The sequence below is a fragment of the Pogona vitticeps genome, chromosome 9 (assembly GCF_051106095.1).
Source record: "Pogona vitticeps strain Pit_001003342236 chromosome 9, PviZW2.1, whole genome shotgun sequence".
NCBI classification, from domain to species: Eukaryota; Metazoa; Chordata; class Lepidosauria; order Squamata; family Agamidae; genus Pogona; species Pogona vitticeps.
In genome coordinates this window covers 27,178,360-27,201,644 of record NC_135791.1, presented here as the reverse complement: position 1 = coordinate 27,201,644, position 23,285 = coordinate 27,178,360, and the positions used below count along the sequence as shown (strand labels likewise).

General features: G+C 56.7%; 1 protein-coding gene across 1 annotated transcript in view; it reads right to left on the bottom strand.

The window, feature by feature from the left end:
* VASP (vasodilator stimulated phosphoprotein) overlaps window positions 1–23,285 on the bottom strand; it is a 26,750-nt gene extending 3,465 nt beyond the window's left edge. The window contains 13 exon segments of the mRNA XM_072980087.2: window positions 263–344; window positions 2,228–2,273; window positions 2,578–2,614; window positions 2,914–2,974; window positions 3,112–3,209; window positions 3,986–4,129; window positions 4,131–4,184; window positions 4,186–4,283; window positions 4,601–4,689; window positions 5,582–5,651; window positions 5,873–6,041; window positions 6,639–6,810; window positions 22,724–23,285. Coding sequence (XP_072836188.2) covers window positions 263–344; window positions 2,228–2,273; window positions 2,578–2,614; window positions 2,914–2,974; window positions 3,112–3,209; window positions 3,986–4,129; window positions 4,131–4,184; window positions 4,186–4,283; window positions 4,601–4,689; window positions 5,582–5,651; window positions 5,873–6,041; window positions 6,639–6,810; window positions 22,724–22,728 — 1,125 coding nt within the window. The 5' untranslated portion in view covers window positions 22,729–23,285.

Here is a 23,285-nt window from a genome sequence, read left to right as displayed (position 1 = left end):
CTGCACTCCAAACTCTGCTCACGAGCCCTGGGTTCAATCCCAGGCAGCCGACTCGAGACGGACTCAGCCCCGGTTGACCCAGCTGCGCTTCTTTCGTGGGCTAATGCTATCACAATTCCCCCCCCCCACACACACACACACAGCCAACATGGACCCCGACTGTGTTCCGGTTGGGGGAGTGTGTGTTCCTGGAATTCAACCCCCCCCTCCCCAAGAATGATTTCCCAAGCTGTGAAGGTGGGCAAGGCTGGGTGCTGGTTACCTGTTTCACCCGTTCCAGCTCCGACTCGTCCCCTCCGCCGCTCGAGGGCTCTGCACCCGCGATGGCTCCGGCAGATTTCATCCTGCGTTGGGGGGGGGGGCAGAAGCAACATTTAGGGGAGAAGGGAGTTCTGCTGGATCTTATCCAGGATCCACCCAAGGGGAGCAAGGGGTCCGAGGAGAGGGCCGCACACCCATGAGTGGGGGCCCCACCGGACACGGCTCGCCCCACTGACGGGGGCTATGAAACGCAAAGAAGCGGGGTTTCAGAGGGCGGGGGCTTCTGCACAGGGAGCGAAAGAGGGAATCGGGCCCTCCCCACCACGGATCCAAACTAACGGCTCAGAACACCAAAGAGCCCTTCCTCCAGCGTGAAGCGTGGCCAGGAGGAGGGCCTTCATAGGATACGGCTCCTTCCTGCAAGGGGGCTGGCTGCAACTCAGAGGTCCCAGGGCTAACAGCACCATTTCACTCCGGGAAGCGGAAGGAGCCTAATTATGGGGAGGGGGCCAGAAAGGGGCTTCTTTTCTCCCTCTGAGACCCCCTTCCCCTCCTAGGCTTCAAAGGAGAACGAGACCTGGAGAAGAGACCTTCAGACCATTTAACCTCTTCTTAAAGGGAATCAATAGTGGGGGGGGGGGGCGGACCTCAGGGAGGAAGGGCTGAGGGAGCCGGGTTCAAGAGGACGGCTTCTGCCTTGTCTGGGAAACATACAAAGACCCACATGAAACTCCACTTGAGCTTCGGCTTCCCCTCTGAAATAAAAGGGGTTCCTGGCTCTGGGTTTTGTGGGGAAGAAATCCCGGGAAAAGGGGGGGCGGCTGGAAGAGGGTCCCGCAGCTTCCTGGCGACCAGCAAGAGAGGCTCCGACGGCATTTAGCAAGCACATCCAACGGCTGGTCTCCTCTGGAGTCAGACCCACTGAGTCCATGGGATCAAGACACAAGCGGTGACTTGCCATTCAGCAAAATTCCCTATGGGGCTACTCTTGGGAGGACAGCAATTGGATCGTGACCATAGCTTGCCTGTTGCCCCTTCTTTGTTCCCTGCTCTCCCGGAGACCTTGCCAGGGTCCCCTCTTCCCCGCTCCCCTCGTTCCATCCGATGCCCAGGGAAAGGGGGTCCTTCTTTGGGTGGTTTAAGAGGACGGGGGGGGGGTCTCTCCATTTCTTCCGCTACTTCTCCGTCTGGGCACACGGGCCCCTCTCCCCCTTGCTGGGTCGTTCAAAGCCTCTATAGTTCGGAGACCATTTTTCCTGCCCACTTTTGGGACTACAAGCCCCAGGACTCCCCACAACTAGCCCCGGGGGATTCTGAGAGTGTTCATTCCAAAAGTTTAGCTTCCTGGTCTTGCTTCTGCTCCTCCAAACGGCCAGGCTGGCAGAGGTTTGGTACTTATGCCCAGCTGGCAACCGAACAGATTGTTTCCGCTCGCACAACATGCCCAGAGCTGCCAGGAAAGAATTCTGACAGACGCCGTCCGAGGGAACCGGGCGGGAAGGGGCGAGCCCGGGTCGCTAAAGTGCAGGCACCCTTTCCTCTCCGGCATCCGGCTGCCCCGAGGGGGGGGGCACAGAAAGAGGGCCCACTCTCCCTTCTTAGTAAACTTCAAATGATTCAACTACGCTCTACAGATAACTTAGCAGAATAAGAACTTATCCGGCCCCTTCTGCCTGATACCTAAACTGGCCAACCTGAGGCCGGGCCGGGCCTGGGGGTGTCGTGCTCCTCTGGGTCACAGTTTTCCTGACGAGGGAAGAAAGAAACTGAGACAAAGGTGGGTTTTTTTTGGGGGGTGGTGGAGAAGAACGGTTAAACCTCCCCCCTCAAACACACACCCTCCACTGGTTCTCCATGGAGGTTCTCCGACCTGCCCGGCCCCTCCCAAGCCTTGCAGAAGCTGCCAGACGTGGAAGGTCTCTCTTCCCTCCCCCCCCTGAAAAGCCCCCAGGCTGGCAGCGCTCACCTGGGTAGCGTCGTGCTGGTCTTCTCCCAAGGCCTCCGGAAGGAGTCTGCGACAAGGGAGACAGAAGAGAGTGAGGGCGGGTCAGGGGCATCAGAAGCTGGCATGCAGAGTCAGGCCCCTCTGTGTGCGCCCCCCCGTGTGTGTGCGCACACATGCTGCCGATCTGCCCCTGCCCACGTGGCAAAATGCAGAACACGACAAGGCTCCCAGGCGGGCCCCGCTCCTTGGCCCACGACGGACAGCTGGATGCCCTGCAGCCTGGAGTCACTTGCCCCTTAACCCCTCTCCTCACAAGGCTGGGGTCTCGGGGGGGGTGTCTCAGGCTGGATTCGACGCTCCCTCTTGCCCACCTGTGGTTTTGGCACCAGTGGCTTCCCCGTCGTCTTGCTGTGAGGACAAAACAAAAAGTCGTCGCAGGGGCATCGGTGAGCCCGAGAGTCGCGCATGGCGCCCATCCTCCCCCCTCCTTTGCAGTCCACAGGATGGAAACCTGGAGCTCCTGAACCGCCCCCCCCCCCCCCGGTCTGTGGGCCAGCAGGGAGAGATAGTTCTGCCTCCCTGGGGATTCTCCCTGTCCCTGAAGCCCTGGGCGGGTGGGATCCTCCTTGCAAAGGAGGATGCTCTCCTTCTACCCAGGGAGGGGCAGGTGGGGGGACAAGAGAAGCCGGGCCACCTGGCCTTCTCACCTGCATCTGGCCTTCCTCCTTCTTTGGGCCAGGCTTCTCGCTCTTCTCTGCCACTTTCCTCCTGGGGAGGGACCAAAGGGTGCTCAGCTTACGGCAGCGCGCTCGCTCACCCTGAAGGACGCAGGGGTTGTGCGTGCCCAGGGCTGCAAGAAAAGAAAGCTCGCCCCGCCCGCCGACCCAGGATCCCTCCCTACTCACCGTCGCGCTAGCATGGCACTCATTTCCTCCATGAGCCCTCCCCCACCTGGCCCGCTGGGTGGGGGGGCACCGCTCGGGGCGGCCTTTGGTCCCTCATCCTACAGAACAGGGAAGAGCAGTGGGGGGGGGAGCAGAGAAGGAGAGAGGTTTAAGGCAGAGGGCACCCCACACAGCCTTTCTGTCTGGTGGCAGGGATGGGGGGGGTCTACCCAGGAACTCCCCCACCCCCTTTTCTGCTTTTCCTCTCAAGGCTGCTCCTCCACCTGTCCTGCCTCTCCAGGAAGGAGGGTTTCCCCCAAAACCTAGGGTGCCCCCAAATGCACCCCTTGAGACTGGATGAACTGGGGGAAAACCTTGATGGAGGGATGGATGGGGCAACCCCCCCCAACCCCAGTCCTGCCACAGAGTCATCTGCACCTCCGTCCTTCCCACCACCACCCCCACCCCTCTTCTGCTGGGGTGTGCTGCCCGTACCCCAAGGAAACTACTGCCTCTCCCTTCTCCCTCCCCAGAGGTCTGCTGGAACTACACTGATGATGATGCTGAGCTGGGCCACATGGACAGAACGAGGCAGGCGCTGCTGGGAAGCTGCAGAAAGGTCGTGAAGGAAAGGCACCTGCCCAGCGGGGTCTGGCCCTCCGGCCCTGAGGCTGGGTTGCTCCCTCCAGATACGGGGAAGCATCTCCCCCCCCTCTCCCCTCCCCCAGAGGTTCATCTGTCGGTCCAGCTGGGTTTTGTCTGGGGAGTGTGCAAGGAACCTCCATTCAGCAACTCTAGCAGCAAAACGTCCAGGCTCTGGAGGGAGGAGAGCCCCTCTCTCCGATAGCCCCCCCCCAGCCTCTTCGAGCCCCTCCCTCCCTGGTCCCGGGCTCACCTTGCCAACTTTCTTGAGCTTGGCTCCTGCAATGGCCGCGGCCAGTCCGGTGGCCGCCCCGGCACCTCCAGCAGGACCCTGGGAGGGAGGGAGGGGTGGCGCTGGGGGCGGGCCCCCTCCCGAGGGCGGAGGACCCGGCGGGGGGGCCGGGAGGTGGGGGAGGTCCCGGAGGGGGAGGTGGCCCCCCCTGCAGCCACCCCTGAGGGTGGCCCTGGAGGTCCCGGCGGTGGGCCAGGGGGTGCTGGGGGCGGGCCAGGGGGTGGCGGAGGCCCCCCTCCTGAGGGGGTGACTGCAGGGGCTGCAAAAAGAAGAAGGGAGGGAGGGAGGGTCAGCAATGCCACTCGGAGGGGGGCCTGGCCCTGCCTTCTGAGATGCTCCTGCCCCCTCCATCGGCATTAATCCCAGCTCATTTGGTAATCCCTCCCCACCATTGTTAATTCTCCAAGTGAGCTGGCCGCATCCTGCCCAACGCCCTGGGAGCAGGACAACCCAGCCAATGCTGGGGCAGGGTTTGGCCCACCTAGGCTGAGGGCTGCACCAGCACTCCGATGCCTCCCTCCGACTCCCTCTCCCTCCTTCCCCAATTCCCCCTCCCCTCCCCACTCAGGAGCTCACCTGAGATCGTCACTCGCCGTTCTCGCTCGGCTTGCTCCTGCTGCTCCTTTTCGAGCTGCTGCTGCTGCTGTTGTTGCTGCTGCTGCTGCCTGTTTTTTTTGGGGGGGGAGGAGTTGCAAGTGCAGGACAGAGGGAGAAAGAAGGGGGAGGCATCAGTTACATCTCTAGATGAAAACAGGAGCCCCCCAACTCCAAGGCCTGCCCCTCTTCCTGCGTACCCTCCCCTTTTCACAGCGTGCTTCTATCCCACTCACGTGCATGGGGGCTCTGGCAAAATGGGGCCCAGGATCCCAGAAACGGCAAAGCCGCACATGGCAGGGGGTCAAGACGCCAAGGCTGGGTTTCCCCCCAAGCAAACGGGGATGTCTCTCCACGGAGGACAGCAGAAGCCCAGGAACCCGGAACGGAGGCCAGCAGGGACACATCTGAACCCCTGACCCGCCAAGCCGATTAGCAGCTAAGCTGACGGTGCCTGCCTTCAGCTGCTCAAGGAGGAGGAGGAGGAGGAATGGGGGGGGGCACCTTCTCCCTCCAGCCAGGCTCCTCTTAGGAATGGACAGGAGCCACCATGGAGGGGTGATTCCCACCCAGGACCCGGGGAGGAAAAAGGCAAGAAGGCAGAGCTGGTGTGACGTGGCGGGACAGAGGGAGATCCCCTCCGCACGTTAAGAGAGCAGCTGTGATAATTTACCTTTTTTGGACAACAGCATGTACTCTCTCTCTCACACACTCTCACTCTCACTCTCTCTCACACTCACTCACTCACTCACTCACTCACTCACTCACTCACTCACTCACTCACTCAGAAGCCTGCCTGACCACTGGCTGCCATTCAAAAAAATAAAAAATAAACTTTCCACAGCTCCTGCAAAGGGCATCTGAGGAAGCCCAGCAAAATCTTACAAAGCTGAAGCAGGCCCTCGGCCAGAAGAAGCCAAGGGCAGCCAGCCCTGCGAGGGAGGCCCACAGAGGGCCGGGTACCTTTTCTGCTGCTCCACCATCTCGTCTACCGAGGGGCCATTCTGGATCGGCCGCGGAGGTGCTGCGTTCCCTTGGCGCATGAAAGAGACAAAGCAGGTTTTATGTGCGGGGGCCTCAAAGCAGAAAACCCCCCCCAAAATGGCCCTGCTCCCTCTCGGGCCGAAGGTGGTGAGAAGAGTCGCAGGCGTATGGGGGGGGGGGGAGGACGTCCCCTTTCCACACCAGTCATGCTCAGATATTATTACCACCACCACCACCCAAAACTCCCACACAACAGGGAGCTCTCCTCACCTGACTCCAGCATCTCCAGGGCATGCATCATCCCACTCGCAAACTGGCTGGCATCCTCTTTGGAGCCAAAGTTCAGGCCCCAGACCTGGCGGGCGTCTCGCCACTGGTGGAAGTTGGGGGTGGCCTGGTTGTATTTCAACCCTTTCACAATTGGACTGTTGATGACCACCTGGGCGGGGGAGGAAAGGGTCACAGCAGCCAGCTGAAGATGATGGGTGCAGAAGCAGACACCGTGGCAAAAGGCCTGAGCCTTGGGAGAACCCCTTCTCAGGGAGCCCTCCCAGGAACTGCAGGCAGCAACAGTGGGGAAAGTGGGGCCTGGCCTGTGGGATTCGCCCCAAACTTGAAACTGGTTCGCCTGGTGCTAAAGCTCTTTATTTTTCTGATCCTGGGCATAGGCATTATTTCCCCAATGTCTCCAGCCACCCCTTAAGAGTCCAGCAGCATCCCTTTGGGGCTGGTTCTGCAGCCCTTTGATCGTTGAGTTCAAAAAAAACATTTGAGTTCCTGTCCACTCTGAAAGATAAGGGGAAGTGTGTGCATTTGAACACCTAAAAGCAGAACATTCATTAACTTTACGGAAGGGGATGTATCAGCAGAACACAACAAAGTTACCAGGGGAATTTCTCACCTCTGTCGTTGGGCAGTGGGGAGGGAAGAAGGAAGAGGCACAGACACCAAACAGCCTCCGTGTTTCCAAAAAAAAGAAAAGAAAAAAAGAGGGGTGTCTCTTTTCAGGTACCTGGTGCCAGGAGGGCAGAATTACCTGCTGGTCGGGCTGCATCTTGCGGCCCACCACCCGGAAAGTGTGGTTGGCAGGGCTGTGGTAGATCTGGATGCGGCTGAAAACCTGGGGGCCAGTCCCGGCCGGAACCCATTTCTTATTGGCGTCATCGTACAGCATCACCGTCGCTCGAGTGGTGCAGATCACGGACTCGCTGGAATGGAGAGGGGGGGACACCGAGGGGAGAGAGAGTGAGGCTAAGCAAGGACGGCCGGAGCGACTGTCTGATGGGTGCACACCCTAAACAAAAGGAATAACACTGGCGGCGAACTAAATAGCGTCCCACCCGCCCCCTCCCCGTCGGCCTCCTATTATGTCCCATTTTGCATCAGAGCCGGCAGGAGGGGGGCAGAGGTTTCTCTATTTAGGAAGTACTGCCCACAGAGGAGGAAGAGAACAGACCGAACATTCGGCTCTCGTGGCTACCATTTGCATACAGCTGTGCAAATACGCCTCTTGTCTTGATGTGGAATCTGCTGGTGATATGAAGTTACGTTGGGGTTTATTCAACAGGGGCGAGGGGGGGGGAGAAGAGAACCAGAGGAGGCTGCAAAGAGCCACCTCTTGGCATGGCAAGCCTGGGCCTCTCCACGTCTAAAGCCTTGACCCCCTCAGGGTGGCCGTTGCCTTTTCCGGGCCCTGCTCCCCTGCAGGTTGGCAGGCAGAAATTCCATCGAGGATCATTTCCTCCCTCCCTGCTTGGACAGCAAAAGACTCCTGGGAGTCAGACCGTGGCTAACAACAGAGGAGCAGGGCTAGAAAAAAAGGAGGGCAACCACCACCTCTGCTCTGCGGCCCTTGGGGATTTCAGACTGAAACCTTACAAGTCCTGCTGCACACACTGCCGGAGCCCCAGTACCCCTGATGCGCACGCTCCCTCCAGACGGAAAGTTCTGCTAAGCGTCACGTCACCAAAGTCCTGAACAACAAGCCAGAGAAATGCGTTTTGGCAGAAGAGAGGCCTTTTCCAGTTCCCCTGGCTGGATTCCCCAGAGGCTGAGCCTTATATGGGTCCCGAGCAGCCAGGTAGGGGGCTGCTCAGGATGGCCCTGCCTCTTGGAAACGGCCTGGTGAGAATCAGGCTTCCTGGTCATCCCCAGCCTCCTCTGGCTGTCAATGCGTCTCTAAGAGCAGTCTCTAAGTGTGGCTGTGTGTAGACCAGATGGGCGGGGTAAGAATCAAATAAATAAAAATAAAGAAAGAAAGAACTCCAACAGGTGTGTTGCTGACTAAGTGGCTAGCACAACTGCACCAGTTGAATGCTTGCCTGTTTGAGACAGAGATACCGCAAAACACCACAGCACAGAAGCAAGACAGCAAGGAGCACATGGAAGAGGAAAGGCTTGTATGCAAGATAGATCCAGAGTTGCTACATTATCCTTTCTGGTACTGATATGTTAATTTTATTACATCCGGTGCAAACCCGTATCTTAGCAAAAATACACACAAAGAGAGAAGGCGTGTCTATATTGCAGATTTAAGCCTTCCACCCCGAGTCCTCTCTGTCGGTGGAGGGGGTGAAGGATCTCTACTGGCCGTTCTCAGCACCTTGTCCACACTACCAGCCCCAGGATCCTTTGGGCACAAAGGCCACGACAGCCAGGCTCACAGGACAATCATGAGAGTCGGTGTCGTGTCAGACCTGGACTTTAGCCACGGTAAACAAACCTTTCCAAACCCAAACTCAGCCCCAAAGGCCGACTTTGAGCAGGCCAGCCTCTCCCTCCCTCCCTCCCACCTCCCTCCCTCAGAGGGTTATTCTATAGAGAAAAGGAGGAAGCGTGAAGCAAAGCACCCCTTTCCTCCCTCCAGCGCTGGGAGGAGGGCGGGCGGGTGGGAAAATAAAAAGGCAAGTCAATGAATTCCCCCCCCCCGGCTTCTCAGGTGACTACCTGGGTGGCAAGACAGGCCACGGCCGTCCCCTCGCACCAAGGCCACAGAGGCAGGTAGACAGGAGCTCAGCCGAGGGGCAGCGCCCTCTCCTTCCCTGCTCCCCTCTTTCAGGCCCAGGGAACGCAGGCTGCCTTTTGCCTGAAATACACATGCGCCCCCACCCTCGGGGAGAGCCCCCCCAACTCTCCGTGGCCTGCACCCCAGGGCGATCGTTCTGGCAGAGGGTCTGCACACCAAGGAAGCCCAGCGCTCGCTGCAGAGGGTGGGGGTGGGCGACCCACGATCCAGCCTGGAGAGTCTGCCTTGCAGACGGATGGGCTGCAGCAGAGACCACGAGGACAGGGTTGGATCTCATGGATCGGCTCAGGGGCGGGCCGTGGACCGAACCACGATACCTGCTGAAGAGCTTATGAGGACAGGGAAACCCACACAGTGACCCTGATCGCCCTGCGTGCGCACGAGGGGCTGCGCCTCCCCTAGGCAAAGCCTGCTTCTATTGGCCAACCTTTGGCAACCTCCAAAATGTCCACATTCTCACATCAAGCCCGATAAAGGAAACGCACTGGCCTTTCGCCACACTTAGAGAGAGAGTGTGTGTGGGGGGGTTTTTAAAAGTCAGCACTCAGGCAGGAGCACAGCACGGGGCAGCTTTTCCTGGCCTCCCTTCCCAATCCCTGCCCTTCCCCAAAAAGCCACCAGGCCCCGGCCGGCCGGTGGGTGGGTCCTGAATTTCTTCCTTGTCCCTCCTCCATCCGAGGGTGCTAGAAGAATGGCGGCGACTGGAAAAACAGGAAACAGCACCAAGGCGGGCAAGGAGGGAACGGCCCTCCCAGGCTGAGGGATGTACAGGCACGCACCGCTGGAATAAGGGAGTGGGGAAGCCTCAGGAGAGCGGCAGAGAAAGGGGGGAGGCAGGCTGGACTGGCTCGGAAACGGAGTTGAGGAAACTGCCCCTCTGTGAGTGTGGATGGCTAATTGGAGGAAGGGGGAGACAGAAAGAGGAGAAAAGCATGCATTTTGTCTAGATTCCCCCCCCCCCCGACAGTGAAGGCTGCCACTCCGTTGCTTCCATGGCTGCAGGTCTGGACTTCCATCCACCAAGAGCTGCATCTGGAAGCCTGGCACAGCCCTGGGGGCCACAGCCGGCCCCCGTCAGCTCAGGTGCCCTGGGAAAGGGGCCACCGAGAAGGAGACCTGACACACTCCTGAAGGCAGCCCTTGTGGCTCTTCCCCCCCCCCCCCCCCGCGCACAGCTTCCCTCCAGGCCCTAAAAAGTGAGCCGGCAGCTGAAGCCGCTGCCCCAGGCAAAAGAGGGAGTGCCCAGCCTGGTGATGATATTCGATGCTATTCCTGCCTCGGCGGCAGAGGCAGGCAGGTTGTGGCAAGGCCAGGCCCAGCTGCTCCCAGGTGGTGCAACGGCAGGACAGGTTTCCCAAGTGCCCCAGCAGCGTGGAAGGCCCGGCAGAGGCTAAAGCCGCTTATTTCCGAGGAGGAGGAGCAGGAGGGATCCCCTGTCAGATGCACTTTATATCAATTGGGAGAAACAACCCACGATGCCGAGCCTTCTCTATGCCATGGTCATCATTTGGCAAACACTGCCCCCCCCAGCTCTTCCTCTCCCCCCCCCCCAGCCTCTCTCCACTGCAAAACCTTATGCAGGAAACTCTTGCCTTCTGTTTGTTCCAATTGGTGTGGGGGGGCCCTACAGAAATGCTCGTGCCTGCATGAAAGGGAGCAGCACCCTCCCTCGGGTTACCCTTCTGGGGGTGTCCAACCTCCATTTCTCCCACCTCTCGCATCGGCCACTTGCACATCCTTGCACACTTCACAATCTCACGGCAGCCACCGTGACAGAAGACACGCAACACAAAGTTCCTCACACAACCTTGCTTGGAAGTGATGTTCAGAGCATTGCACAAGATGAGTGAAGCCCGTAGCCCCCCCTCCCATCACCCCCCCCCCACACTTCATCAGGGCTGCTGTTTAGCAGCATAAGCTGCCAAGTCACAATTGGGCAGCCCTGAAATGACCCTGAGGGGCCCCCAAACCCACCACCCAGCATTGGGGAGCAGGCCCTTCCGCCGGTCCTTCCGGGCCACAGCGAGGTCCTGGAGCGTCTGCTTAGAGGGGCTGCACAGCACCCAGAGCAGGAAAACGCCGGAAGCCTCTTGCAAAAAAAGAGAGCCCCAGTGACGTTGAGTCAGCATTACCCAGAGTGCACGGTGGCACACTTCCCAGAACCCTTTGAGGTGTACTCTCCATCGGCTAGTAGTGAAAAGGGTTCTACTGCCCTTCCCTGATTCACCTCCGGAGCCTCAGCTTGCAACATTAGTATTTTTAAAAGCGAACACAGTGGTGTTACACGGAGCCCAGCAATCTGTCCTATGGCTTGCTGGATGCAAAATGGGCATCTTGCGTTACTTGGTAACACGTCACCGATGGCTGAAATTCTTAACACCGTAAGTCACGACTAGAAAAGGCCCATTAGATCCATGGCACATAACAGGGGAACTGACTCACTAAACCCCCAGTGACTCCATGAGCCTCGTCTCGTTGCCACCAACCACCCTAAGAAACCTCAAGCCGTTACTTTTGATTTGTTTTAGCCAAAAATTAACGCAAACCCAGTAAAAGTAGCAAACCAACCAACTCCTGGCACCCAAACACATCACGGGTGAGAATAACAATCGCAAAAAAAAAAAGAAACTAAAAACAAAAATATTGTGGTACCTTCAGAACTAACCAGTTTATGTCGGCCTGAGCATCTGTAGATTAGCATCTACTTCCTCTGACACACAAAGGGAAACATTTAGCTACAGATTTATCAATCCACAGCTAAATATTTTATTCCAGGGGTCTAAACAAAGACATATGTTTTTATTTTCGCTTTTGTTTTGCTTTTCTCTCCCACATTGAAACAGACTAACCTGCCTCCCTATCTGAAAACTCTTGTTGGCTTAATTTTTTACAGACCTAAAAAAATAAATGGATCTTCCTTTTCTTCTCCATCAAAGTTTCTCAGCTGCTGTTACTTGAAAGCTGTTATTTCCAAATTCTGTGGGGTTTTTTTAACCACCACTGCCTCTTAACCAGCATCCTTTCTTGCAAAATACACACGGAAGGTCCCTGATTAAAGTTCTCTGTGTGTGTGTGTCTGTGTGTCTGTGCCTCAGTCCCACAAACACGCATGCAGAGAAGCCAAGGGCGCCTGCAGAGCCCCTACAGCAGAAGCAGACCCCCCCGCCCCCCGCTTCCCCTTTAGGGCCAGGGGCTGAAGGGAAGGCATCATCGTCGTCCTGGGATTCCTGAGTTCTGCAACGGTCAGGTTTTGAGTCCGAGTTTCCTCATTCTCGGAGGGGTGAGGAACATCAGCTTCCTCTTAGGGCCACCTCTCGTTTGGGGAGGGGAGAGAAAACGGTCTCAGGGGGAAGGCAGATCATTCCAAGGGTTGCCACGATACCCAGAGTGGGGGACGGGAGGGCTCCTCTGGCCCTCTGAACAGTCCTGGTGCCCAACAGTGCCCAGACAGGAAGGGGAAGGCGAGCAGCATCAACCCGGATGCCAGTTCCTTGCCCCCAAATAACCGGAGCAGGAGGAACAACATCAAAAACTTAAGCACTTTGAACAAAACAAGGGAGGGCCGGGCGGGTGGATGTCGTCCGCAGAAGAGAACAGCAGGCACAGGCTGCTTTTAAAAAGCACCAGGTAAAAATGGGGGTGGGGTGAGGGGGGGGGTCTGCCCCTCCTCTTTTCTGACTAATTTTCCAAGAAGGCAAGCTTGCACATAAGGAGGGGGTGGGGGAGGAGCAGCACCTGGAAGGGCTGACAAGAGCCTTCAAAAGCCGGAAGGAGTGGGGAGGGAGCACAACAGCAGCCTTTGCCCATACAAGGGGTGGATTCGAAGGGCCGGCCGGATCTCGACAGAACTTGGGAATGCAAAAGCGTTGCTGGGAAAAGGGCCTGGAGACATCTGGCTCCTGCTCCCCCCACACACACACACTGTCGCCTACCAGAAAGGGCAACAGCCCTTTTCACAGCCCCAAGCACCCCACATGATCCCCCTTCCTTGTCCCCTGTCTATCTCTCACAAAAGGAGGCTTCTCCCCCCCCTCTTCCCACATACTCCCCAAATTCCAGGCTTATAAGCTAAGAGCATTTCATGGGGGTGGGAGAGAAGTGGGGGTACTGCCGAAACGAGACCCCAAGAAGAGCACAGTGGAGGAGGAGCAGGTATGGCCAAGAAGCCGGGCTCTTTCCTCCTGGCTTTCAAAAAATAACATTATAAGAGTGATGGGGGGGGGGGCAGGAAACTTGGCTGGGCTAGAAGCCTTTGTTTTCTGCAAACAGGCCAGCCAGGCGGGGTGGGGGTGGGGGGGCTGCCGGCCGATCTTTCAGGCTCTCAGGCTTTGGCATCACGTCTGCAGCTGCACAAGGCAGGCGGCTGTGCCCCCTCAATGCCAGGCAGGCAGGGTGGTGTACTGCGTAGAGTTGGAAAACAGCTCTGGGTTCAAATCCTGGGTTCCAATCCGCCTTCAGCTGTGACACTCACTGGGTAACTTGGGCTGACTCTCTGTTTGCCCAACCTCCCAGCGATATTCTGGGGGGGGGGGGAGAGACGGGTAGAAGCCTCACAAAATCCTTATACATCAGGGATTCATTCAGAGAGGGTGGCAGGAGGAACATTTGTGAGGACCTGCTGAGATTCCTACCTCCGCCCGCCCCCCTTCCACCACTGGCTGCCCAAGTCAGCAGCTTCACCCTACCGGATAGTAGGGCCGGCCATGCCCAAGCAGACCCAGGAGGCTTCCTTCCTCAAGCAAGGAAGGAAACCAGGTGGCAAGAGAAACATTTCAAGGAAAAAACAGGCTGGTACAAGGAAGGTCTGACATGGGGGGGCACCTTTAGCCACTCCTCCCAGGTGGCTCTCTCCCCTCAGGCTCCTCAGGGGAACTCTTGGCCCTCCAGCGGTTTGGGACCCTAAATCTTAGAAGCCTGAGCAGCTGAGGGCCATAATAAAGGAGGGCTGAGAATTCTAGCACAAAGCAGCTTGCAGGAAAATTGGCTCCCACCCCCAGGAATGAAGGGCTTGAGCGGCCAAGGGTGGGCTAAGCAGAGCCACCCTCTGTCTCCCCCTTGCCCTGCCCTTCCTCTCCACCTGCACACACGCACACACAGATCCCCCCCCCCCCGGCACCTGGATTTCTCTGCCTTCTTTGCTTCCGTTTTCTTAGGCGGGTCCGGCACTGGGGGCTTTGACTTTCCGAGCGTGATTCTGCCAAGAGGAAGCAAATGTAGGTTTCCCGTGGGGGGGGAGCGGAGGGAGTAAGAGAGAGCTAGACCAGGAATCTCAGCGGGGGGGGGGGGAGCAGGGAGAGGGAGCATCTCCAGCAGTAGGAGATTTAGTGGTGGTGGTCAGGGTGTGTGTGCACCAGACCCTTTGCTCTTTAACGAAATAGGTCCTGAGCCCCAGTCCAGGCAGGAGCCTGGGTTTCATGAAGTGGGGGGTGGGGAAGGGAAGGGTCTCTCCCAGCTACTGGTAGATCAAAGAGGATGGGGGGGGAGGGGGGATCAAAGTGGGCAAAGTACCTCTGCCCTCCTCCTAGCCCGACCCCCAACCAAAGAACGGAGTCCCTGCTATGACTCCCCATCCCTCCCCCGCTCTTCCCCCACACCTGAGGGTGGCTGCCTTTTTTTCTTTGGCATTCTTCTTCAGGGGTTCAGGAGGTGGAGCTGAGCTGATGGGAGGGAAGACATTTAGGCTCCCCAAAACATAAGATGTCTAGGTGGGCACACCTTGAACTATTTTCTGCCCCCCCCCCCGGAAAGTACATGCAAAGCCAACTGGCTGGGAAGACCTTTGGGGATACAAAGCCTAGGAAGGGCTCCTTCCTGGCCCAAAACATTAATGATGATGATGGGGAGGGGGGGAGGATGTCCATCTCTGAGAAGGCAGAAGCCTCTGGGGAGATGGGCAGGGTGGGTTCCTATGGATCCCGGCTCCTGGTGGTGAAACAAGGTAAAGAGGATGCTGAGTCTCCCCCACACACACACACACACCAGCCAGGGCCTGATCCCTTTGCACCTGAGAGCCCCATCCTCTCTAGACATGGGGTGTGCCTGTGATGTTGGGGCCCCTCCCCATTTGCTAAGAGGGTGGGGAATCCTTCAGTCTCCCATTGCTCTGTGTGTGTGTGTGTGTGTGTGTGTGTGTGTGTGTGTACGTGTACGTGTACGCGCATGCACGCGCATTGAGAGAGAGAGAGAGAGAGAGAGAGAGAGAGAGAGAGAGAGAGAGCTGGATCCTGACTGCTCTCCCTTCTGGAAACCAGCAAGGGGGGGAGTGTGTGAATGAGTGAGTGAGTGAGTGTGTGTGTGTGTGTGAGAGAGAGAGAGACACACACACACAGAGTATGTCCAAGGAGCCCTCCCCCCACTCCCCCCCCCACAGGCTACATTTGAGACGCTGCTGAGTCACTTCCTGAGTGGAGCTTTTCCTGCTACTTGAGTTCAGGACAACTGAGGGGAAAAGAGAGAGGGAAGGGCCAGCAGGAGGGGGGCCACCTCTCGTACCCCACCCTCCAAGCCAGCAGGGACCCTGGCAAGCAAGCCAAGAGGCCACCTGGGGCTCTCCATATGCACAGGGCAGGGTGGGAAGAGAGATGGGTCGGGGGGGGGGGACCCAACGTTCTCCTTGGAACCTCAGAAGCTGCTGCCTCCCCCCAAGTCAGAGGCTCAGCCCCTCTCCCGCCCCGGATGGCCAGCTCTGGCTGGCAGGGGGACTTCTCTAGGGTTTCCCTAGAGGCAGGCTCCTTTCCTGGCTCCCCTCCCCTCCAAGGACCGAACCAACCTAGCCGGGCCCTTCCTTGCTGGGGTTCCCCTCCTTCCCCCTCCCCTCCTCTCCCTCCCCCGTGCTTCTGACGTAGGGGCAAGGACAAGCTCAACCTTTGGGGGTGACCCATTTTGGCAGCAGCCATGATGCCAATATCCCACTCTGGCCCCACCCTGCCCCATTCGCCTCCCCCACCACCCCCGCCCGTCCGCTGGCCAGGCCGTCGTCCCTTCGGGATGTTCCAGGCAGAACCTGGAGCGATGTCACAGTGCAGCTGTCCCAGAACCTCCTGGCGCAACGCGGCGGCTCCCGAGGATCGTGGGAAAGAAAGGCCCGGCAGGCAAGGGGGCAGCAGCCGGGCCTAGGGATCGAGCCAGGCCCTGGACCGGGTCTTGGAAGGAGACCCATTCAGGCAGGTGGCCCCGGGGCTAGAGTCTGGGCCTTTGTTCCTCTGACGCTGGGACTCACTGCAGCCACCAGCAAAGAGAGGGGTCTCCGGACCCTCCTTTTGGGAACTGGCTCCCCAGCAGAGTGAAACCACCGTTCCTGAACCCTAACCCTGCAGCCATCAGCCCCAATCTGTAGGATGAACTGTGACACCCAGAAACCCACAGCCAGCCGGCCCCATTACAATCCAACACATACAGGGAAACCTGCTTTACGGGCAGGATCCTAACATCCCACGGGCAGCATTCAGACTTTTCTGGATTCCAGACAGACCATGGTAGATCAGACCTTCCAGCCAAGACTCGTTCCCCACCCCCCCACCCTTGGGGAAGCTCACATGGACTGCTGGGTTAAGCCCAGGGGTTGAAGCCTCTGGAGGCAGAACCAGAGTTTGGGGCTGTGATTCCCCTCGGTGCCTCCTTGACAGAGGCTGGGCTCAATGATTCCTCAGGTCCCTTCCAGCTCTGCAGTTCTAAAATTCAGACTAAAACCGTAAACCGAACCTCTTTTCTCTGTCCCAAGGAAAAGGTACTGTGAGGTAGACTGCACCTGAATACAGAGGCTCTGTTAAATTTTCAGCATCTTTATCAGCTGCTGACAGACTTAACTTCCTCCATGGACTTCTCCTTTTAAATCATCACATCCTGTTGTGTTTATTTATTTAGTATATTCATCATCCCTCAATTTAATCCATCATGGGACTTAAGAGAGGGATATGGGGGGGGGTGGAGGAAGTTGACTCTCAAGGGGCCTTTTATGCAGCGGTGACAATCCATGCCTGCTCAGCTTCAGCACAGCAGCTGTAATGAAGTACTCATCGTGACTATTCAATAGTGTGCTAGACTATTATTATTAGCCGCTTTCTGCTAGAGAAAAGAATATTCCTTCCTTTCCCCCCCCTCCCCCCGGAAAAGTTTCAAGATGCTTGCCTTTTGACATTTACTGTGACTTAGGAAGAGCAGCTTTTACATCGAAATTAGCCATTTTATTAAAATGAGAAAGACAGATGTCATTTGATTTTAATTGAAACAATGTGTGCTTACATGGTCTAAAAATATACCGCAAGCGTTCTGCAATCCACCACCCCAAAACCCTCCCTGGTCCTTTGAAAATTTATGGGCTGGGCTGCAACTCCGTGGGAACCCAGGGGTTAACACAGACACCCACCCTCTTCCCCCCCCCCCCCCACACACACCAGCATCCACACAGTGGAAAAGGGAAGCTGAGGAAATCAACCAAGTCGTTTCCTGCTCTTTGGGTAATCAGCAGAAGAGTCTCTAGCTGACTGGGCTGGCGTTTTAGACAAGGAGCCTGGCTCTCCTCCCTCATCTGGATTGCCCCCAGACTAAACTATGGCTGCCGTGTCGAGGCTGAACCCCAAAACCTTTGCACCCCAAAAGGGAAGCAAGAGGAGCTGAGTCACATAAAGTCAAAATGCTTCTCTCTTAGGTAAGACATCAAGCTCAATCGAGCACGGCCTTTGTAAATTTCATTCCTGCATGATGGATGCTCCCTTTAGGTTAGGGAAGCATTCAAAATATCTCCAGTCCTCACACTTCTGTCCTTCAGCCCCTGCAACTCAGAACCTGATATAGCTCAGTGGCTGAGGTCTCTGACTGCAGAGCCAGAGGTTGGGAGTTCGATTCCCCCACTGGGCCTCCTGGGAAAACAGCCAGCCTGGGTGGCCTTGGGCCAGCTGCACCGTCCCAGAGCAGCCCCCTCAAACCACTGCTGAGTATCCTCTCTAATACATAGAAAACCCTGCAAAGGGTCACCTTAAGTCAGAATTCATTTTATGGCACATCATCATCATCATCATTGAGCTTTGTGGCACAGTGGTTCAACTGATGTACTGCAGCCCAAACTATGGTCAGAACCCGGGGTTCAGTCCTAGGTAGCCGGCTGAAAGTTGACTCAAGTCTTCCATCTTTCTGAGGTCAGTAGATTGAATATCCAGCTTGCAGTTGGGGGGGGGGGATGTGTAGCCTGCATAATTAAGTTGTAAACTGCCCAGAGAGTGCTTTAAGCACTATGGGATGGTATATAAGCAGCACACTTTGCTATTTTGCAATCCATTAATTAATTATTGCTATATTGCTTTGAGTGGCCTTTGCTGCTTAAAATGTGCCCAGGAGCTATTTTTTTTTTGGTAATTTTTCAACCTGTTTTTTAAAAGCTCTACTCTTGTACATCACCTTGCAGAGCCCCGGAGAAAGAGACAAGCAGTAGGTAAACATTGTCATAAATAAATAATGACCTAAAGATGGGTAGACAGACAGACAGACAGACGGGCAGACGGGCAGATGGGCAGACAGGCAGTCAGTCAGGCCAAGCTAGTGGAAAGTGGACTGCCAGAGCCAAAGGCTGCAGCCGCCCTCTTTCCCCTGGCTTTCTGGGCACCCTGACCTGACAAGAGTGACCATCACAAGAGCAAGGGAGGGTCTCAGCTTGGAGGAATTCAAGACAGCTTCCCCCCCCCCCCTTGTAACATTGTCCCAGACAGCTGGAGCGCTCACAACTGTTGGGAGAGGCCTGAAAGAGACCCCCAAGCAGCAGACCCTGGGGAGGGGTTTCCCCCCACGACAGCTGTGGGTCCCGTTTCCTGCCCTCCCACCCCCAACGGCTTGAAGCGGCGCAAGGCGTCCCTCTGCAAGGCAGCAGAGAAGAAGCTCCTTTCCTGGAGCCTGGCCACCTAGACCGTTGCTCAAAGCCACAACTTCCCTTCCTGGTGTCGACACAAAACAGAGGTGAGCCTGTGTTGCAGAGGCTGCAGCCGGCCCCTTCACCCCACGGCACAAAGGTGGACGAGGACGTGGGGGGAGAGAGTGCTCCTGCACCTGGATGGGGGGGGGGCGCCTTGCAGGTCCATCACCATCACCATCATTATTTTTTCAGCTTGCAGAAAACCGCTTTAGAATTCATGACTCAGTCCATTTTCAGTTCCGTGAAGAGTGCTTTGCCTCTACCAGTCGGAGCCAGGAAGCCAAAAAAAAAAGTGGGCACCAGGGAGAAAATGGGTATCAAAAGCCAGGGGTGTGAGGCAACCAAACAGACCTCCCCATGAATTCCAGTCTTCAGGGCCAGTAAAGACTTAAAGGGCTGGAATGTTGTGCCCCGGGGTCAATAATCTGCTGAAAAGGAATGTTAAAAACTCTTCCCTCCCGGCATGACTGGAAGAGTAGAATTAAAATCTCTGAGAAAGCACCAGGAAACAAAAGAACTCCATCCCAGAGTCCAGCTTCAACCCTTCTTCCCCCAATGCATGTCCTCAGCATCGTTCTGACCGGCAACCAACCCCACCCACTCCCAGTAATTCCCAACAGTCAGAGCTCTCCATCCATGAACAGGCCTGAAGATGCCTGAGCAGGCAAATCCATCAACCCAATGCCTGTTCTAAATGAACTGGTAGGAAATCATTATTAAGACTCACAAGAACCATCGACCTGGAGATGGGGAAGGACACACCCCCCCAAAGAGGCCTCTCCTCCCATCCTCCACTGATGCAAAAAGTCCACAGCTAAAGCACCCTGGACAGATAGTCACATGACCCCCACCTTCCATGTTGGCCCCGACCACTGACAAAAGCTCTTCCTAATGTTTAGTCCGAATCAAAGTCAAAAGTATTTAGCAGACAGAAGTCTTGCCAAGTTCTAGTCAGCACAGCTTCCGCCAAAAACGTCCTGCTTCAACAACTCCTTTTGCAGTTCTCAAAGAGGCTCAGCGAGCCAGGTGGCGTGAAGGACAGATGCCATAAATGTGGTCCAGGCTTGCAAGCGGGAAAGTGTTGAACCAAGGCATTGGTCAAAAATTCCTGAGTAAGCTGAGGAGCTACGGAAGAAGAGGGCAGGTCCTCTTAGGATCCGGATCCCTCTTGTAAGACTGAGTGTCACCCCATGAGATTTATGAGCAGGAGTTTCAGGAAAGACAAAGGAAGTCCTTCACATAAGGCACAATTAACTAGAAGTGCCTTTGAAAGAGGATTAGACAGGTTTGTGGAGAACAAGGCCACCTCCATCATCTACCTCTAGCCATGAAACATAAAATGGCTATACAAGGAACCTGGCAAGGGAGGAACATCAAGAAAAACAGATGTTGGGCAAAGGGCCTCTTCGATCCAGCACAACTGGTCTCTTACCATCTAGCCACACAAATACATAGGGACTCACAAATGCAAACCCGTGGCCTCTGAGGTCAGTAAGGGCTATTGACTAAGAAGCGACATCTGGGTCCCAATTTTCCCCACACATCCTGGCCAAGCTTGCTTCTACCTCTGTTTTTATGGCACTGAGCCAGGCAACTGCAGCCCTCCGCATATTCCTGCCATAACCCCTCATCTATGGCTGGCAGGAGTTGCCGGGCAGAAACTTCTGGAGGGCCATAGTTGCTGACCTCTGATGCACACAGTGGTTCTCGCATTTACCACCAGAGACAATATCTCTTCTCCGCCGGAATTACGGTCCTAAACCAGAGGGAGGGTTGAGTGAGTGAAACCCCCTCTCCTCGTGAGTTGCCTGCCAACACTTCCTGCTTCAGCAGGTACTCAGGCCCTCCCCTTTCTTTCTGGGACAAGTTTACAAAAAAGTCACCTGGGCCTTGTTGTCCTCTAGTAGCCCAAGCAAAGGTTGCAACTTCACTGAAATAGCCAAGTGATGTTTTCTTGGAAACCCTCAAAGGAGAGGTGCCACATCTTCCAGTCCTCTGCATGTTCATCTAGTAAGACTGAGAACCTTATGGCACCTTAAAGAATGACTAATTTATCATCAGGCAAGCAAAAAAAAAAAAAAAACATGGAAAAAAACCCTGCATTCATCATCATCTGATGGAAATAGGATAAGGTTGATGAAAGCTTGAGCAGCAATATGTCTGTCAGGTTTTCAGGTATCACAGCATGCTGCGTCTCTTGCAGCAAAGAGGAAAGGGTGACTCTTTCTGCTGCTGAAGAAATACACATACACCCCCCTCCTCTCTCTTCACCAGTATCAGGTGGTAAGCCTGCAGGGCAGCACCAGCCTTTCAAGCCAAGGTGTTGGAACACTGGGTGCTGCCGTGCAACTTTACAGATAATAAGCCTATTGTGGTGATGATGAACTACGAATTTCCTTCTAGCAGCATTTAACCTAAACATCTTCCTTTGCTGTCTGTCATTTACTCCTGCTTGGGGGGTAGGGTTGGGATCAGCTCTGCTCAGACAAAGGAGCTTTCAGGGAAATTCAGGAAATGGGTTTGAGAAGAGTTTGCACAAAGGTAGGGGATATCTGGGTGGGTGGGGCCTTGGGGGGGGGGAAGAACGGCAGGGACCTGGTGACTACTGGCAGCTAAGACCGAATCCCAGAGCACGCTCTCCCCCCTCCCCAGATCCAACAGCCCCCCAAGCTCATCCTCGCGGACTCTTCCATATCCCAGATTGTGCCAACAACCCCTAATTGTTGGACAGAAAATGGGGGTGGGCTTTTCTTTTTGACGATGCACCCCCCCCCCCCGAATCCTTACCTGTGACCAAAGAATTGGTCCCCAGCCTTGCGTCTCCAGAGGTTCTTGGACTAGAACTCCCAGAAGCCTCCACCCCTCGCTGTGCTGGCCAGGATTTCTGGGAGTTTCAGTCCAAGAGGACCTGGGGACCCAAGATGGGGAGCCGCTCAAATGAAAGGAAGGCAGGAGGACTCTGAAGTGCCTCCCCCAGTTTGAGAAACACCAAACAGAGCAGGAGTGAGTTCAGGGCCTGAGAAGGGATGGGAGGCCTCGGGGGACCTTAACAGGGAGAGAACAACGAAAACCGCCCGCGCGGTCAGTCTCCCTGGGAGAAGTGAGAAAGGTGACAGTCAGACCCAGAAACCAGACCAGGGAAGAACAAGAAGCCAGGGAAGTCAGCGGGTTGCAGATGAATCACAGCGGGATCAGAGGGTTAGGGAAACCCACAACCTTCCGGGCGAGACCTGTGTTCTGGACACGCAGCATTACTGGCAGAGGGGAAGCTGGCCAGCACCCAAGGTGGGGTGTACAAGGGCCACGCCCCCTCCTCATCATGGGAGGAGCGTCTGCTCTCGACAACGTAGCAAGGGGGGGCTGTCTCTCTGTTCCCTCCCCCCCCCCCAGTTCCTGAATACAGGTATCCATATGAGGGTAGAGGCACGACACACGGAGGCCCATTCTCCCCCTCTCCCCCATTCCATTCAAAGAAAGGGGTCACGAAAAAGCACGCCTTCACTTCGAAGTTGGGATACACACCCAGAATGCCACCGATAGGCAGGGCCAGGTATTTCCCTCGCGATTTTCGAAAGGTGGGAAAGAAAAAACTCAGAGAATGGATGAATGGAACTTGGGGTGTGCGTGTGTATGGCTGTGTGTGCGCCTCCCTCTGCCACGTAAAGCCTCTTCCTGCCGGGCCCAAAGCAATCGCCCTACAGGACTTCCTAGCCGGGGCGGGGGGGGGTGCGCAGCCCAAACCGCCGCAATTCTTCTGTAACTTTCGGACGGCGTTGGGAGTCGGGGGGGGGGGGAGAGAGATAAGATGAGCGATCAGCTCCGGAAATCTCCCTGGAGCGGTGGGGTGGGGTGGGGTGGGGGACAAAGAAGGGGCAACTTTTCGTTACTTTGTCTCTCCGGGGAAAACAAGATTCCCCACCTATCCTTCAAAAAAGGAAAGAAAAAAAGGTGTGGGTGTGGGTGTGGGGGGAAGAGACCTTGTCGCCCGTACCAACAACGACATTTGAAATGTGTAAGTTGCAGCTTCCTCGGGGCGGGGATTCCCGGGGACCCTCGTGCAGGCAATGCCGCCGCCGCCACCCCTCCCCCCCCCATTCGCCTTTCGAAGGGCAAACCCAGCCCGGCGGAGCCCCGGCCGCTCACAGACAACAAAGGCCCCGCGCCCCGCCAGGTACTGCCCGCCCGCCCGCCTGACCTCATGTCTGCCGTGGCTTTGTGTGCGCGGCGCTGCCGCCGCCGCCGCCGCTGGCTCGCCTGCCTCTCCTTCGCCTCCTTCCGCTGCCGCTTCCCAGACCTGGCTGGGTGGGGACGTGGGTGGGGCCGGCGAGCCCAGCCGCCGCCGCTGCCGCCGCCGCCGCTGCCGCTCCCCCGCCTCGGCTCCTCCGGCAAGCTCGCCGCCGCTCCAGGCTCAGGCGGTCGCTGGCCCCGCGGCAGCCGCTGCCGCTCCCGGGGGCTCCATCCGCCGCGGCCGCCGGCCGCTTCCTTCCGCTGCTCCGCCCGCGGCTACCTCCTGGGCCCGGGCCCGGTCGGGCGCCGCCGAGAGCGGCTCATGGTCCCGGTCGGGCGCCCTCCGAAGCCAGCAGAGGAGGAGGAAGAGGAAGAAGAGGAAGAAGATGCGGCGCGCCCGCAGCCTTGCCTGGTTCGCCTTGGCTTGGCTTGGCTTGGCTCGGTCCCCCCCTCCCCCGCGCCGGCTTTGATCTGGCGACAATGTTGCCACTTCTCCCTCCTCCCTCCCACCCGCGTCCCTTTTTTCTTTT